The sequence below is a fragment of the Lycorma delicatula genome, chromosome 5, assembly GCF_047948215.1.
Source record: "Lycorma delicatula isolate Av1 chromosome 5, ASM4794821v1, whole genome shotgun sequence".
In the NCBI taxonomy this organism is placed as follows: Eukaryota; Metazoa; Arthropoda; class Insecta; order Hemiptera; family Fulgoridae; genus Lycorma; species Lycorma delicatula.
In genome coordinates this window covers 82,986,350-83,004,944 of record NC_134459.1, presented here as the reverse complement: position 1 = coordinate 83,004,944, position 18,595 = coordinate 82,986,350, and the positions used below count along the sequence as shown (strand labels likewise).

At 30.3% G+C, this 18,595-nt stretch overlaps 1 protein-coding gene across 1 annotated transcript; it reads left to right on the top strand.

Moving 5' to 3' along the window:
- Nucleotides 1–2,486: 2,486 nt before the first annotated feature.
- Nucleotides 2,487–12,523, top strand: LOC142325142 (alpha-1D adrenergic receptor-like). Its single transcript, XM_075366522.1, has 3 exons — nucleotides 2,487–2,767; nucleotides 8,545–8,767; nucleotides 12,228–12,523. The coding sequence occupies exons 1-3, from the start codon at nucleotides 2,738–2,740 to the stop codon at nucleotides 12,434–12,436; spliced, it is 462 nt and encodes a 153-aa protein (XP_075222637.1). The 5' UTR covers nucleotides 2,487–2,737; the 3' UTR covers nucleotides 12,437–12,523.
- The last annotated feature ends 6,072 nt before the right edge of the window (nucleotides 12,524–18,595 follow it).

Below are 18,595 nucleotides of genomic sequence, written 5' to 3'. Positions count from 1 at the left end.
AGTCCATGATAAAATCTAATAAAAGAATATTGTTAACAGTAGGGAATACCTGGAAGATGAAAATAGGGTGGATAAAGACATGATGGGACCACCTGTATCTACGGAAGAATTTGTCAATGCCTTGAATAATGTGAATAATGGCAAAGCGACAGGCACATATAACATCCTGCCAGAAATATTAAAAGAATTACGAGAGTCAACTAAGGAGTGTTCATATATGCTTATCAAACATTGCTATGTAGAGGGATCTAGCTATCGTCGCTAGATTTTATAAATAGCAAAACTCTAATAATCCTAGGAAGGGAAATGCAATGGATTGCAGCAATTACAGAACAATCTCTTTGTTATCCCATACTTCAAAAGTTAATGCTAAACATTGTTAAAAGCTGAATAAAAGGGAAAATTGAGGCAAATTTGGGAGAAGACCAGTTCGGTTTCAGGTCTGGGAAGGGAACTAGTGAGGCAATACTAGCGTTGAGAGTGTTATTGGAGAGAAGAATTAGGGTTAATAGGAAGAGCTTTTTGACTTTTGTAGACTTAGAAAAAGCCTTTGACAAGGTGGGTTGGGAATTGGTATTTCAAACAATGAACGAAATAGAGCTTGACTGGAGGGATAGAAGACTAATTCTGAATCTGTATAAAATGCAGAAAACGGAATTTGAAATCAACAGCTTAAAGAAAGAGGCCAAAATAAGAAGGGGAGTCAGGCAAGGGTGCCCACTGCCACCATTTCTGTTTAATTAGTCTATTGAAAAAGCTACTGTAGAAATGAAAGAAAAAACAAAAGGAATCAGAATTAATAGAAAATTCATACACTGTATCCACTTTGCAGATGATATTTTGTTACTGGCGGAATCAGCAAGAAGAATGGAGATTATATTAGAAACACTATCTAAAGTACTAACAAAACTTAAACTGAAAATTAATAAGTAGAAGACAAAGATTATGACCGTAGGAAAAGCAAAGGAAGGTACAAAGGTTGATATTAAATTAGATGGTTCTGTTGTAGAGAAGGTTGACAGTTTTTGTTATTTGGGAAGTACCAGCACTGGTGATAATAAATGTGCCAAGAAGTAAAAAAGAAGAATAGCGCTGGCAAAATGAGCTTTCCAGCATAAAAAAATATACTAACTGATAATCATATGAATATGCAAATAAGAAAACAGTTCACTAAAACTTATTTCTGGAGCGTTCTAACTTTTGGTTGTGAAACATGGACACTTGGGAAAGCAGAAAGAAGACTGGAAGCAATGGAGATGTGGATTTGGAGGAGAAGAAAAAACAAGCTGGGTGGATTGGAAAAGAAAGGATCAAGTGTTGGCAGAACTGAGTGAGAGTTGGTTCTTGCTGACTGTTATATGAAGAACAAGAACAAAACTGAAAGGGCATGTAATACAACATGGCCAGTTCTTGACAAATATATTTGAGGGCAAGGTTTTGGGTAAAAAACCTAGGGGTAGACCGAGAGCAACCATCATCAATAATGTTAGAGATGAGTCTTTGTTCATATGACTTGAAAAGAGAAGTGGAGATCAGAGTGACTAAATCGACAAGGCCCTTTAGTGAATGAAGATGATATAGTTCAGTTGGGTGGTAGAATTTTCTAAAATTTTATGAAAAAGATCGGTTTGAATGTCAAAGTATCACAATTCTTCCTCATTTTCATAACATAAGGAAAAAGTACAGGGTATTTTAAAAGGGTTTTTATTTTTACCAAATTGGTATGAACCGCTTCCTAGACTCAAAAAATAAAATCTCAGAATTTATGGATGTATGGTAAACCTTGCAATAAGATAACTGTCTGCTAAAATTTATTAGTGGTATTTAAAGCGGTACCGATGTAAATAAATATACGGGAGAATAATTATAAAAATTTCATAGGCAATACATTCTACCATTCGAGAAATAAGCTTTTAGATCATTAGTTCCTAAAAGTATCCCGTTGAACACGTAAAATATTTATCTTTACATAAGTCTAGAAAAACAATACAATATGCTCGTTTACTGCCTTCCGAGTGTTTTAATCAGTAGCTAGGTTGAACTACACAAACAGAAAACGCTTTGTAATCATAAAGCATAAAATGTATCAGAAGCAGCTTTGTAACTGAAGCTATTTATTACTTTTAAACTATATAATAAATTAAAATATAAAAGCTGACAAAAGAAAATGAAAAAATATTACAAAACTTACGAAAACTTATTATAATAATTCAATTGTTCTTACATCAATTATTACTTACTATTCGAACAAATAATAATACAGCTAGATAACTCGAAAAGAAACAAACATATCATGGCATTATGTTTACAACATCAAAGTTATTTTTTCCACCCTAGTTCTCTACACTAAATAATGAATGCACTGATAATAATCGACCCTACACTAAATAATGAATGCACTGATAATAATCGACCATTTCATACTACCTGCCATTTTCGACATCGCTGTGATCAAATCTTGTTGACTGAAAACGTTGTACGTTAACTCTGACATAACCTAAAATTAGTATTTGTGTTTGATTTAAATTACTGTTGCACATAAATATATAATTTTGTAAATACATACATAATTTTTTATGTTTATACATATGGATTTTTCCTCTTTAGGCGGCTGCTATTAATCAAACGCGCTTAACCATCAAAAGTTGCAAAAAAACTCATTGTTTATTTTATTAATTAAATAAATGTAAAAGCTGAATGTGTATGTGCGCGGGTGCAAAATGTAGATGAGTGTTCAATGTTTGATTTTTTACCCGTAACAATTCTGGTAACGGTTGTTTTATAAATAATATGCAACATAACATAATTTTATTTCACTGTAGATGTATAGTGTATGAAACAATTTTTTTCTACCTGTTGAAAATAGTACTAAGAAGTAACTGATTTAGTACTCTAAAAACGATGTGTGACAATGTATCTCCACCTTCCACACTGTTTAAAAATAATTCCTAATCAGCCAAAAGCTCAGAATTAGATTTTAATTTTGTACATTTATTCGAAACCCTATCGTATTGCATTTTTACGAAAAATACAGTTTAATTTGGGTTTTATTTTTTCAGTATAACTCAAGAACACTTACTGATATGAAAAATTTTTTAAATGCTTTAAAGATTACTCATTCCCGAGTATCGTAGATTATATAATTATGTAATACCTACCAAATCGCATACCTTCCAGTTTATCCCCCATTTATATCCCTGAAATACTGTGTTATTTAGATTTTTCCTTTTTGTATTTTCTGTCATCAAAAAAATTAAAACTGAAGTAGAATATGAAGAAAATTTATCCCCTGTACCTCCTCCAAAAGAGATCATGCCCATAGCCCTGCTCAATTAATAAAACTAGACAAACAGTCAAGCCGTTAGTTTTTTTTCAAATGAGTATCTGCTCCCTAAACTACAAAAAATGTAACAAAAATTTAGAAACATACATTTCGAAATAATTAAATGTCATATATTAGAAGTTCATTTCTTCCAAACTTTCAAAAGGCTCATAGTCCTTAGCACCCTTAATTAAAAGAACTTGAAATATAATTATATTCAACCCTTTTTTTTTTCAGTATGTTCCATCATAAGAAAAAAATTAAATTAGGTAATGGTGCCCAAGTGCTCCAGATTTCTTGCCTGCAGTAAATTTCTACCCTGTAGCCCCCAAAATTAACAAAGAATAAATAACTGCTTTGTTCAAACTTTTTTTAAAATGGGTTCTATCTTCCAATAAATTAAAGATCGAACAGGGAAAAGATCTTTTTGATCTCAATAACTTCTAGAGTCTGCGTTTGGTTGAGCTTCAAAAAAAATTTCTAATCTTTTCACAATTGTTTGTCATTTGTGAAGTTAATATGACATTGATCGCATAATTGTTTCACTCTTCACAAAACTCTTAGAATATTGGTTCTATTTAAATCCAACATTTGTGATGTAGTAAGTCCTAGTGGCTTTTCTATATATTTTTTCTCAAAATGATGGTAAATTGTTGTCAATTTTTACATAATTATCAAACTTTTTATTCAGTATCCATTCTCAAGTGATAGCTACAGGAATGAATTCTTTGTGATTTACATCTTTTAAATCCTTTATTTGGAAAAATATTGAAAAAGGCAGTGATCCTATGACATCTCTTATAATATAATATTACAAATCTTACAATATAAGATTTTCAGTTTTAATACTTGAGATAAAAAGTGGACATCCCATCCTTTCTAAATTTTGGAAAATACTAAAAAACTGCAGAATAAAATCTTATAAAAAATATATCATGGAATAAAATATAATTAAAGAAATCAGAAACATTTACAGAGAATGTTACAGAATGAAATAGAGAAGTCTAGTTTTTTCAAGTAATTCTATTTTAATACCGTACTTAACCTCCCATAATTAGTGTTATTGATAAAAATGTAGCTTTTTAACCAACATTTATCTATATGAATTTAAAAATTTGTTTTAAAAAATGCATTCATTCATTAACTGTAAACACAAATAAAAAAATATGTAACGCTTTAAAAAATATATTTTAAAATAATTTCTTAATTTGTTTTCAGTAAATTTCTTATGTTTTTAATTAACTGAAAATAAACAAAAAATACTTAAAAAAATGATTTCTAAATAATAAGCATTTTATTTTCTTTATTGACAAAAGTTTTTGTCCTCATGTCTTTTTCTTCTTAATTGAAAACTTAATGAAAATGTTTTCATGGCAATGTAGAACTAGAGTTCAAACTTTTTTGTAACTTTAAAAAGCTAATTACTCTGAAATAAAAGCTGCTACATACTCTTACATTTAAATCTGAATTAACTTTTACCTTACTATAAGAAATAAAAATACATAGTATAATGCTCTTAATCTCACTTTCAATGGTCTTAAGACAGGATGGAAAATTCTGATTGGCTGAAAGAGTTTTGAAACAGAAAGTGGATGGAGTAGAGATAAAAATTTTTGAATCAAATGTAGATTTTCAAATATAAATATTATAAAAAATATCCAGTTTTGAAACAAACTCTAACCACAACTGCATATATGTTAAAAAATTATACAGGAGCAGTCAATTACCTCCTTACTTATAAAAAGTGAAAATAACCACTTATGATCTACAAGTACTGATATATTTTAAAAAGCAAATCTGTACCCTTACCCAATATATTCCTTTAACCTGATTTTCTATTATTCCTTATATGGCATTGTATAAGAACTTATAAGTTTTACTCCATTAAATGGAATATTATACACTACAGCATTAAACAGAATGTTGTGTAATAAATAGTTGTTTACTACTACGATGTGTGCTTATATTATGGTGTTACCTGCAACTCCTGCCAAGTGGAAACTACACTATACATGTTTGATAATCTATTGCAACTAGTACAGAAATATAATGGTTAAAACAAACATATTTGTTAAAAGCTTAAAATTTATTTTATAACTTATTAACTTATTTTAAACATTTAGAGGATGAACTTTATTAAAGGGTCTAAAGTTGAATGGTTAAAATTTACTTGCCTTTAAAAATGTAATCTTAGAGTGGTTTTTACTTTACATATGAGATAATTAAATTTCTTTATAATTATGTAGTGTTATTGTAGAATTTTTGCAATATCACTATCTCGCTGCTATATTCTAGTGTATGTAATCTGGTTTTTTTCTACCCAATTTTTGTAATCTAGTAATAGATTGGAAATCAAATTATGGTTAAGTTAAAATCCATCAAGTTAAATTATAAAAATAGTGCATTTAAATTAGCTTTCTCAAAAAAGGTCAAAAAACATTTTAAAATATTTTAATGTTTCAAAACATTATATTTCAGTCATATTTTATATAAATACCAAACTAGTCAGTTTAGAGGAAATTTTGCTAGCAATAAAAATCTGTTGAATTTTTTGGTACTTTTTGATTAAACGGAGGCCATTCTAAAACAGCACGCTGCGACTGTAAGGTTGAGGATATAAATAAAGGCTTATACTGTGTGTACATGTTTGAGTTTTTTTATATAATAAATAAATATATCTTAATCAAACTTAACCTATGCTCGCTTCACTCACTAGTCAAGGTTATTGAGCAAAGGGAGAGTAGGTTAAGTTTGGTTAGATTAATATAATCTTATCAAATGTTTGAGCCGGCCTCCATAGCATGAGTGGTAGCATCTTGGCCTTTCATCCGGAGGTCCCGGGTTCGAATCTCTGGGCATTTTCACACACACTGCTACAAATCATTCATCTCATCCTCTGAAGAATGCCTAATGGTCAATCTGAAGGTTAAAAAAAATAAATTGAAAACATCATTCTTCCTTCTGAAAGCAGGTGGCCTCCGTTTAATCACAAAGTACCACTTTTTTTTAATAAAATCTCGGTTACTTGTAAAAAATTCTGCTTTCCCCAGCTTTCCTCTTAAGCATTTTTAGCATACTATATCAATCATTCTGTGGATTCATTGATTCTTGGAAAAAAGTAAAATTAACTCTACAGTAATTTTCAGTGTGTATCATTTGAACCACATTATCATTGCAGTTTCGTCTGCATGACGTGGTTACTTGCGTTTCCCATTGTGGTCAAGGGATATTTAGCCATCGGTCATGCCTTGCTTTGCTTGCCCTTCATGTCAAGCCAGAGGGCTCTGCCCATTAGACCCTGCTGTATTCATTAAATTCATGCTTGTAAGAATAATAATGATAAATAAAAATTAAAGCCTGTTCAGTTTATAAAAAATATCAGTGTATTGTGATTTTTTGAGATCAACAATTTGGTTGGTAAAGGACACGAAACTTTGACTCCATCTATGAATGTGGGTTTCAAAATAGTCAGCCTTCATCTTAAAAATATTACTTATAACTGGTTACCCGTACATGTACATGTAAAAATGTATTTTGCCCAGTTCTTAGCGTTACCCAAAAAACACCAGTAGGAGATGACCATAATTCGTTTGTCATTCTTTTTTTAAATTTAGTTATTATTGTTTTATGATTTTAGTTAAGTAATCAGAGGCAGCTGGAGCTAGTTACATTGTGCATACAGTAACAGTGGCTGTGTTGCTTGAGTCACCGGGCTATTCACCATTGTATACCTTAAAAAAACAAAATTCGAATAACCCAAAAATGTGTTTTATATATTTATCTGAAGAGTACTTGTAAGCCACAATCTAGTGTATCTCATTTAGTATAGTCAGAAATGGGGAAAATTTCCAATCATTGTACAAATTTTTTTACCATTCTTCACCCCTTTCAAGGTCGAATTTTGAAAAATTTAGAAATTCATTTTTAGATATTAACTTGAAAATTGCACCCACCAAAACCATGTTGATATCGTCATTTGTTACCAAGAAATTAAAAAAATAGTTTCATTGCTACTCCATTTTAACCCTATTAACACAGAATTTAAAAAAAATCCTTTCGTAGTGTGCACTTACACCATAAGAAGAACATTTATACAAATTTTCATAATTTATCTTTAGTAGTTTCTGCTGGGCATTAATGAATCAGTCACTTCACAAGGATCAAGAATCAGTCGGACAAGGTGCTTTATAAGTACAGATATATCCAGATTGATGGTATTTTCTAATTATGGGTGCATATCTCTGGTTATTTAGAAAGAAAATCATGATGTAAAATACTTCTTTTTTTTGTACTAAATACTGAACACGGTTAGTATTATACTAATTTTTTTGTAATTGAAAATAAATCTCTCTTTTTAGTTTTATAGTATGAATATTTTACACTGTAGTGACTTTTTTAAAAATCAAGTTTTAATAGACTATTTTCAAGAAAATTTCATTTTTGGTGAAATGAAGATTATAAGGTACTTTTTCGAATATTTACTATACATTCCTAACAAAATGATGCCCTACATCCTTATATTTTAATCTTTTATCAAATACTGAAATGACCTGGGAGTAGCACTCAAAATAAGTTATACCTACAACCAAAGCTATGTTTAATTAACTGGTTTTTACAGATCGCCGCAGTTCAACAACTCTGCATGCTATAACTGTTGCTAATGGTATTCAGGGGATATTGATCACAGCAGTTGTTAGTGTTCACCACCAAAATAAGTGATAAAATTAAATTTCTTAAATTTACTTATAAATTTTAACATCATTGAATATTATAGTGATAAGTTAAGAATTTTAAAATTTTGTAGTAAGTTGGAAAAGATTCTTTACCAAAGGATTATTATTTAAATTTTTAGTATTAAATTGTATTAATAGTAAAATAATTGTTACTTTTGCCCCTATTATATTATGCAATGAAGGGAAAGTATTGATACTGGTTATAAGATGAGCACTATGCAATTTTTTTGTATCATCATTTATTAAATTTAAAAAAATTAATTTAAAATTTTTATGACAGTATTAAATTTGATAACCCTGTCATCCAAATTCTGGATACAATTTATTAGCATTCCTAAGATTAAAAATAAAAGTAGGAAATGGTCAGTACACTGGTTTAGATGATATTGCAGTCAACTGACTATTTTTTATATAATTGTCGTTAAAATAGTATAAATTTTATTTAATTAGCATCAAATAAATTAAATAATAATTACTTTTTTCATACAGGAGGGAAGAATTTCACCAACAAAACTTATAACAGGAGTTAGCCCAAATGGAAGCCCTGCAACACCAATGTCTGCTCGTGGAAGTGATGCATCTAGAATCTTCCAGGGTTTAGATGGCCGACTAGCTAAATTTCAGAGGCAGAAGAAAGCTGCAAAAACACTCGCAATTGTTGTTGGTGGATTCCTTCTATGCTGGTTTCCATTCTTTATAATTCTTCCTCTAGGTAATCAATATCTCTTTTATTAAACAAACATCTTTTCAAGGATTTGCTCATTTCTAAATCATAATTACCTACATTAATTAGATCTATAAACTCGATAATATAGCATGGATTATTAAAAAACTTTTAGATTATCTTACTCTCAATGAAATGTTGAATGGTTTTGTACTTGAACCAAGATTTGGAAGGCAGTTATAAAAACTCATGAAAAAATTTTAATAACCTACTTTAAGTTATACATTGAAAATACATTGGTGTTAGTGTAATGCTTATCATAAAATTATACTTTCAACTATTGTTCCTTTTATACAAACAAATCGTTAATAAAAATGAAAACATCACTAGTATCAGAAATATATTGTTTCTATATAAAGTTAATTAGTTAAGAAAGAAACAAAGTATTGTAGATAAGCCAATAATATATATAAGTAATGAATGAATGAATGATTATGATGATATGATGATTTATCTGTTATTATTAATTAATTTTTTTAATAGGTAATAACTTCACAGTATAGAAACTTATAAAAGACTAATAGGTTTGATCAAATTTTTTTTAGAAATTACTTAAAGATTTTCAAATGTTTAAGAAATCAGAGGGTTTAAGTTTTCACTGCTGGGTTACAGTTTAGATGGGTTGTACAGAGAATCTACCATAGCTGAACTTACACGTTCCATTATGAGTAAAGGTAGGACATTAAGAGTGAAAAGATTGTTTATTTTGATATTAAGTTTCATTTCCTCTAATATTCCATTTATAAAGTTCCAGTATTAAATTCATTTTTAAAGTACCATAACTTAATTTTGTTCTAAGGGTTCAGAAACATTACATAAATTCTGTAAAATATTCATTACAGTATAAAGCAATGTGTTAAAAAGATTTTTTTTAAGCAATTAAAAAAAAATTACTTGAATGATTTGAAATTTCTTCGAGTTATTTAGAGTGCTATTATAAAAAACTACATCAAAATTGTATTTCTAGTTGGTTTTGTTTTATAAATACCTATAGTTGACAAAGGGTCTTTTTCAGTCACTTTTTGACGAGAGTGAAAGTTTTGAATTTCAATTTCTAAATCAATTATACTTAAAGCACATATGATAAAAGCAAATTCATTTGTTATATAAAGAAAAAATTGTAGATTCCAGTAATATTTTATTTATCTTTTCTTCTTTTTTGTGCCATGTTTAATATTGATCATTGCATATCACCCTGGTTTAAAAAATGTTTTCTTAAGGATATCCATCTGGTTCTTTATTGAAGTAGCTTCCTGTTGCCTTCTGTATCATAATGTTATTGACCAACTAGGTGGTTCTTTCACATTAAGTTGTGATTTATCACCCCAAGGTCAATAGAGTGCCTGATATGATTTTATTTTGGTTTTTGAAAATTTATTAAAGTTCTGTTTTACTTCAAGAGTTCTAATTCTGTTTTACTTTACAAACAATCTAATTAACTTAATTAGGCTAAAAAATTGGGTTAAAAATTTTAAATAATAATAACTATTGCTTTATAAAAAAAAACTTTTTCGTTTTACTTATAGGTATACTGAAGTAACACCAGATATAAAACTACGTCATTTCATTGTTGGATGTTTTAATTTTTTATTAGTAGTGTACATTTTCATCAGTTGCATGTTGATAAAAATATAATTTCAAATTGTAGACACATTCTATAAAATCATTTTATTGTATTAATTATAAAGTATAGAAGAGAAATCTGACTTGTAGAAGTTTATATTGTAGAGGTTTGATTACAGAGATAAAAAAATTAATAATTAAGTCTAATACATACAATTAAGCACTGGTTTAATGAAAATTGGGTTTATTAAAAAACCTAAAAATCAGAACTTGTAATACAGCATAAACACAGAAAGTTTATGTATGTGAGTGCCTAAACATTAAGACAAATGTAGAAAAGAAGGAAAGACAAATATTTAGAAAAATATTAGTACCATAAAGAATAGAAACACATTTAATTTTAGAAGCAGCAATGAAATATATCAAAATATAGAAAAAAGCAAAACTTGTTCTTTATTTAGTCAACCTTGTTAGAATGTGTAAAAACAGGTTAACTAAGCAAATTTTTGATTTCTTCAACTATGGGAAAACAGAAATAAACTGGATTAAAGAAATTAAAAACGACTTAAATTTTAAAACTACAACAGGTAAAGATATGAAAAATAGAACCCTTTAGAACCAAAATTAGTATGTTGGAGGGTTTCCCAGAAGAAAAGAGCAAGAAATAAAATATGAAAATTATCACAAATTCAACACAAAGAACAACATGCATAGAGAATTAAGAGATAAAAGGAACAGAGAAAACAGCAAAGAAGAAAGAAGTAAAGAACAAGGGTGGAACATGGTCCTAAAGTGGCCAAAATCAAAAAAAAATCTAACAAACTATAACTTATGATCAATATAACTAAATAAATCTTATCTAATGGTCAAACTTAAGTTTAGCCTACAAGATTTTTGAAGTCTTACTTTTCATTTAGTATCCTGATCTGAAGACATAACAACTGTAAAACTCTTAATCAACATTTTTTAATATTGAATATGGCATTCAGAATCTAGCAAAAGTTTTAGATTCAATTCAATAAAAATTTACCAGTTTCTATAGAAGATAATGCAGCTTGGTACAGATCTTACTAAAGATAAATAGAAAAATTAATATGACAAAAAGTATTGAGTTAAGTATTCAGTTAATTAAGTTTATCAAAATAATGAATAAAGTACTTTGATCTCTGTGACAGAATGGTAGCATCTCTTTACTTTTGGAAGATTTTAGGTTCAGATTCCACACATATCATATTCCCACAAATAAGCTTCTTGAATTATTTATCTCTACCAAAAAAAAAATTCAAACACTGTAAGAGTGATTACATCAGAAAGAATAAATTGATATTAGAATAAAGATAATACAGTAGTCAAGAAAAAAAAAGAAATGAAATACTTGAGTAACATAAAAACAATCACGTCCTACTTAACAAATCAGTTTACTATGTTAACTCTCTAAAAATAAGTTATGAAATGGAATAGTATCCTTAATGGACAAGTCATTAGAAAATCAGACTACTGAAATTATAATATTGAAAGCAAAACATACAAAAGTAGTAATTATTTTTGGAGAAACATATTTTTAAATCTCTGTGAATAAATTGAATTTTATTCTATTTGTAATTATGCCTATTATTATATGACTTCCTTTACTGAAGTGATTTTCTACTCTCAGATTGTCTAATATAAAAAAACCACCAATTAAAATTATTAGTGAACTCAACTACCCTTATATCATTATTTTTTATTAATGAGATAGGTAAATTATTATATTTTTGAATATACTAGTATAATGAGAAATTTATGAAATCACATCTTCATAAGATATTTAATTTCATTTCAATGTGATTTGTTTCTAGGAAATCTTATTTAATTAATATTGTTCTTAATCTTTAATCTTTTACAGATGCTGCATGCTCATCTTGTAATTTATCAGGTACACCATTTAATCTTGCGTTCTGGTTAGGTTATTTCAACAGTTGCTTGAATCCTGTGATATATGCGTGCTCTTCCCGTGAATTGCGGCGTGCATTTCTTGGCCTGCTTTGTTGTTCGCAAGTCCAACCAAATACACATAATAGGAATAATTCAGTATACTTTAAGAGAGTTTTATAACAGGCACAATAAATGAATAAAAAAATGATTACTAAATTATTTGTTACACATACTTGATGTTATTTTTTAATTACTGTAATATTTATAAAAAATAAATTGATCAATAAAAATTTTTTGGATATATATGTTTTGTTATTACTTTATAGTTTAACAGGTCTCATTAATTTCTGTACAATGATACTTGCATAAATCAATTATGGTGTGCCTGTGATAATTCAGTAAGTTATCTTATCTGAAATAATGTGGTACAAAAAAACCATTAGGGATTTTTGTATCAGTTAACAAAAGTGAAATTGAGGGGCCCTGTCTGTCCACATCTAGCATTTATTCACAAGACAGGATAGTAATGGGGAGGGGAGAAATAACCCTCTTTTGGATTTTCTTTAATTGCAAGATGAAAATTTCTCCATCGAATTATTTTTTACTATAGTTAATACTACAAATCAGCCTAAATTGACTAAAAAAGCCACAATTTTTGTAAAAACATTAAGTTGTCTAGAAGAATAGGAATCCATCATGATTTGTAGAGAGCATATACCATTACTCTTGTGTACATTCATACAAACTCTCCATCCAATATCTTTGGGAAAATTGTCCTGCGTAAGTCTGTTAATTATCATGAGTCTCCCTGTGTGGGTTAATCACCTCTCCCTTTCTTTATTCTTATTTTATTTGATGGATAGGGGCTGTGGGATTTGCATTATTCTCTGCGAGTGGGGTTCCATACTATGTTACAATTATCTTGTAGCCAGGACAGCCATCTCCATATCGTGCAAAGTAATCTATCATGGTTTATTTGGATAACATTTTTCAGAGTTAGACAAAAAACCTAACGATGCCTGAGATGTCTGTAATTTAAAGCTTCTTACGCCTTCAGTCAGTTCTTAGGATTACTAGATCAAAAAAATAACATTTTTCACAAGCATTTAGCATTTTCAAATAAGCTCCACTTTGTTATAACCCAAAAATTATAAGGAAAACCACTTCTTTGTAGTAATTAGAGTAACCACCACTTTAGAGTAATTTTTGTTTTAAGGGGTAAGTATAATAATTGTTGATGGCTCAACATGCGTCGTAAATCAGTTTTTGAATATGGCATAAGCCAGTTTCTAGAAACAGCATCTCATTCTAAACTCATTAGGAAAAGTAAGCAATGAAATGGTTTTCTATTGTTACACAGCAAGAGATTCTGAAACATGAATTGTATCTCTTCTATCTCAGATGGTTTACAAGTACTAGAGCTGTTAGGCTGGGACAGATAGTTTAATTAACAAATTAAGAAACCTCATCTACTGTAAAACAATGCTAAACATAATATTTCTTTATACAGAGTGATTCAAAGAAACGTGAAATTTTGAAAGTTGTGTGATACAACGTGGGCGATTGGTACCACTTGATAAGTGGCGCCAGCCTCTCTAACCTAACCTGCCATTTAGTTGTCATGGATCCTTGGAGTGGTGCGCAACGTGCATTTGCTATCAAAGCGTTTTACAAAAACAATGACAGTGTGGAGGGAACGCGTAGAGAATTTCGCTGTCATTTTAATCTGGGCGGCACGACCGTATTCCATCAGCACATGCAATTAAAACATGGTTATCTAATTTTGAGGAAACTGGTTCGGCAATGAAAAAGAAACCTCCAGGCCGTGAACGAACCGTCCGTACACCACAGAATGTTCAAGCTTTACAAGATGCTGTCACACGAAGTCCACATCGGTCAATCCGTCGTCTCTCAGCATCTTTACAATTGCATAGTTCAAGTGTTTGAAGAATGTTAGTAAAGGACTTGCAATACCATCCATACAAGTTGAAGATCGTCCAGGAACTGAAACCGAACGATGCAGTTGTGCGAGCACAATTCTGTAATGTAATACTTCAGAAGATAAATGGTAACGAAGAGTTTGTTCACTGTGGATGTCAGACGAAGCGCATTTCCACCTCAGTGGATTTGTTAACAAGCAAAATTTCAGATACTGGGCACAAGAAAATCCTACGCAGCTGCACAGCCAGAAAGTGACCGTGTGGTGTGCTATGTCATCTTACGGTGTTATAGGCCCTTATTTTTTTTTGAGGATGACAATGGTCTTGCGATTACAGTGACGTCGGCTCATTACGTAGCCATGCTTGAAACCTTTGTTGTGGAACAACAAAAGAGATTTCCACCAATTCTTAACACAGCCTGGTTTCAACAAGACAGAGCAATGTCACATACTGCACAAATATCGATGGCAGCTGTACGCCGATTGTTTGGACGTGTCATTTCACAAAATGGTGACATTAGATGGCCTTCCAGATCGCCTGATCTCTCAGCTTGCGATTACTTTTTGTGGGGTCACCTTAAAAGCAAAGTGTTCCACAGTAGACCTGCTACAACGGAAGAACTGAAGACAAAGATCGAGAAGCAATTGCGGAAATTCCAGTTGAGATGTTACGTCAAACCATTAACAATTTAACGAAGAGACTTCGTGAGTGTTGTTTACGTAGAAGAGGAGGTCACCTGCAAGATGTCATCTTTAAAAAATAAACTAAAATGTATGTATCCTAAAATGGCAACATTTGTACAATTACATGAAATAAAATTCATTTTCTAAAAAAAATTTTTCATTAACGTTATTTAATTCAAAACATAAGGATGTTCTGTGTTATTCCTTTAAACAGCTGGAATAATTTTATTTTGATATTAAATTGCCAATATTAATTTTTGTGTTTTAATACACACACTTGTTTACTGGGTGCCCCAAGATAAACTGAAACAGACATGGGAGAGGAGAGACTGAAAAGCGTTAGTATATTGAACAAAGCAACAAACAATAAAAATTTTGAATGCCATACAGCGAGCTGTGACCTTGAATGGTAAGAGAGGAAAAGCAGAGGTGGGGGAATATGACCTGTAGCTGTGAAGAAAACACAATTGAGATAAAGTATGCAACCACCAGTACACACCCATGAATATGCCGCAAGTGAAGGATGCCTGAATATTTATCATCAAGGAATATTACATACAGGGCAGATTGATCAAAGGAGTGCAAGAAGAATTCCATGCAGAGTTCAATGGTGATCCATCCGTCAAATCATCTATACACAAGCTCATAAAGATAGTTGAGCAAACTGGATCTGTGCTTGATAAGAAGCATCAGTATTCAGCTGTAAAAAGGGCCGAGGAAGAGAAGGAAGATATTCACCAGCAAATAACATGTCAGTGTATCCTAAAGAACCTGAACCTGAAGCCTTACAAGATCATGACTTTACAAGAGTTTAAGATTATAGACCATTACAAATGTATACAGTATTGCTTGTGCCTACTGCAGGAAATCAAAAGCAGTTTACTCAATCCAAGCCTCTACTTCATGATGGACAAGGCATGGTTCCACCTCTGTGGCTATGTTAATTTGCAAAATCTGTGATATTGGTCTGTCGAAAACCCAAAGATATTCAAGCTACCGCTGCATGATGTAAAGATTGGAGTGGTTGCACTCTGTCGAGGACAAGAACCATTGTACCCATTTCCTACAAAGACAGTGAATTCAGTGCAGATTGATCAAAGGAGTGCAAGAAGAATTCCATGCAGAGTTCAATGGTGATCCATCCGTCAAATCATCTATACACAAGCTCATAAAGATAGTTGAGCAAACTGGATCTGTGCTTGATAAGAAGCATCAGTATTCAGCTGTAAAAAGGGCCGAGGAAGAGAAGGAAGATATTCACCAGCAAATAACATGTCAGTGTATCCTAAAGAACCTGAACCTGAAGCCTTACAAGATCATGACTTTACAAGAGTTTAAGATTATAGACCATTACAAATGTATACAGTATTGCTTGTGCCTACTGCAGGAAATCAAAAGCAGTTTACTCAATCCAAGCCTCTACTTCATGATGGACAAGGCATGGTTCCACCTCTGTGGCTATGTTAATTTGCAAAATCTGTGATATTGGTCTGTCGAAAACCCAAAGATATTCAAGCTACCGCTGCATGATGTAAAGATTGGAGTGGTTGCACTCTGTCGAGGACAAGAACCATTGTACCCATTTCCTACAAAGACAGTGAATTCAGTGCGTTTACATTGCCAACATTTTCCATTCCTTTATAGAGCAACTGACATCAGATGAACAATGTTTCACAGCAGGAAAGTATAATAGCACACGCTTCCTTGGAAACAGTGCATTTAGTTTTTACACCTGACTGGACTGTCTCGAAGGATCTATGGCTTCCATGATTGCCTGATTTATCCAGTTGTGAATTTTTATTTGTGAGGCAACCTGAAAGGCAAGAATTATCAGAACAATCACAAACTCTTTGACACAACAGAACATACATAATGCCATCACCAACATCTACTGGAATGAGTTACAGCAAATTGCACTGAACGTGATTCATCAGGAAAAACTGTGCCTGGACATGACAGTCAACATTTCTGGCAGCACTTGTGAAGATGGAGGAACCCATTTAGGTAGGTTTTATCTTTCATTTACTTATATAATATCACCTTTTAGTTCATGTGTTCTTCCCTTGCTTTGGGTTCAGTTTTTATTGGGCCACCCCATATATTCAAATTCTCTTTTTTGACCAGGCATATTAATCCATTTTAAAAATAAATTTCCAAAGTATGCTTTTCAGGAGTAAGTTTTATTTGCTTAAAATGTTTTTCTTTCTCTGGAAATATTTTCTATAGTAATCTTTATTCAACTGTTAACTTACACATTGAAATTTGATTGAATCAAAAATATATAAACACAAATTATTTTAAAATAAGAGTAATCTTTATTCAGTCATTAATTGCATATCGAAATTGAATACATAAAAAATTATATAAATAAAATTTAATTGTACAAATAAACAAACTCTGATCACATCACAAAAGTATACATTATAACATAATCATATAGAAATGAACAATTATATTTTATATCATAAATAGACATTTTTAGCTACAAACTTAACAGTATTTATGAACTGCTAAATAATATTTTACTAGTGCATGTATAGATAAAAAAAACACAAGAATTCTTAAAAATAATATATACAGACAAACATTTGAACTTCAACTATGTCATCATTAAGTAATTCATCTAAATTACAAAATGCTCTCTCAGCAAGAAACATATACAGATCAGTTTTAATTATATTATTACAATAAATGTTTTGCGAGTCTAATAAGAAACTTTGCACCAGTATCAGCAAGTTTCTTCACAAAGAGCTAAAGCCTACAAACGGCTCTTGTACATGATAAGCAAAAATATCTGAGCTAATTCAAAACAAATTATGCTGCTAATACTATAAAGTAGAGTTAAAAAAGTATAATAAAATGTTGGAACAGATAAGATTGATATTTTTTATAAATTTCTATGGATTATTGAAACTCAAATTTACTGTTTATATAATTGCTTGCTCTTGGAGTCTGATTATTTTTTGTTTGTTAGAATTTGAAGTAGTTCCACACAATATTATACCAATTACTGTATTTGAGTGGATTATAAAAGTATGTGGTTCTTGCTGTGTTTAAGAAAACAAACTTTTTTTTTTTTTTTTAAAGAAAAAATGGATCTCTAAATATTTTAGATCCAAATTTATGTGCATGAATGCCTCAGGATATTTTTGTCAATTATTAATCAATATTTGATTATTTTAAAGGAAGAAAATGAATAAAAGTTTATTTTTAATTTAATATCATTTTCAATTTTCTTCTGTATTCTCCAGCTGATTTTGGTTAATGTCTTGTTATTTTCATCTACTTCAATACACTAAATCAGTATAAAAGAAATCAAGCCTTCAGCAACTGGTCTAAAAATGATGGTTTAGAACCATTAAATCACACAATGAAAATATATCTACCCTATATGATGGTACACTAATGCTTAATTTCCCATATGTTAAATTAGTGTAGTTAATAAATTATTAAAATTTTTATTATAACTAGCAAAAGATATGTTTATCTTTGTAAGTAGATGACCATAGCCCTGTTAAAAAATAAAGGAAACAAGGAAAAATATAAGTAATAATTAAAATAAATATATATAATATATAAATTATGATAAATATATATAATTTTTCTATGAAAAAGGTCATTATTCTGTGCTATTGACAAAAGAATTCAACCCATTCAAAGCCAATTTTTTTCCAACAACAGCTATGACATTTTGATAAAATTAATATTTTCACTCT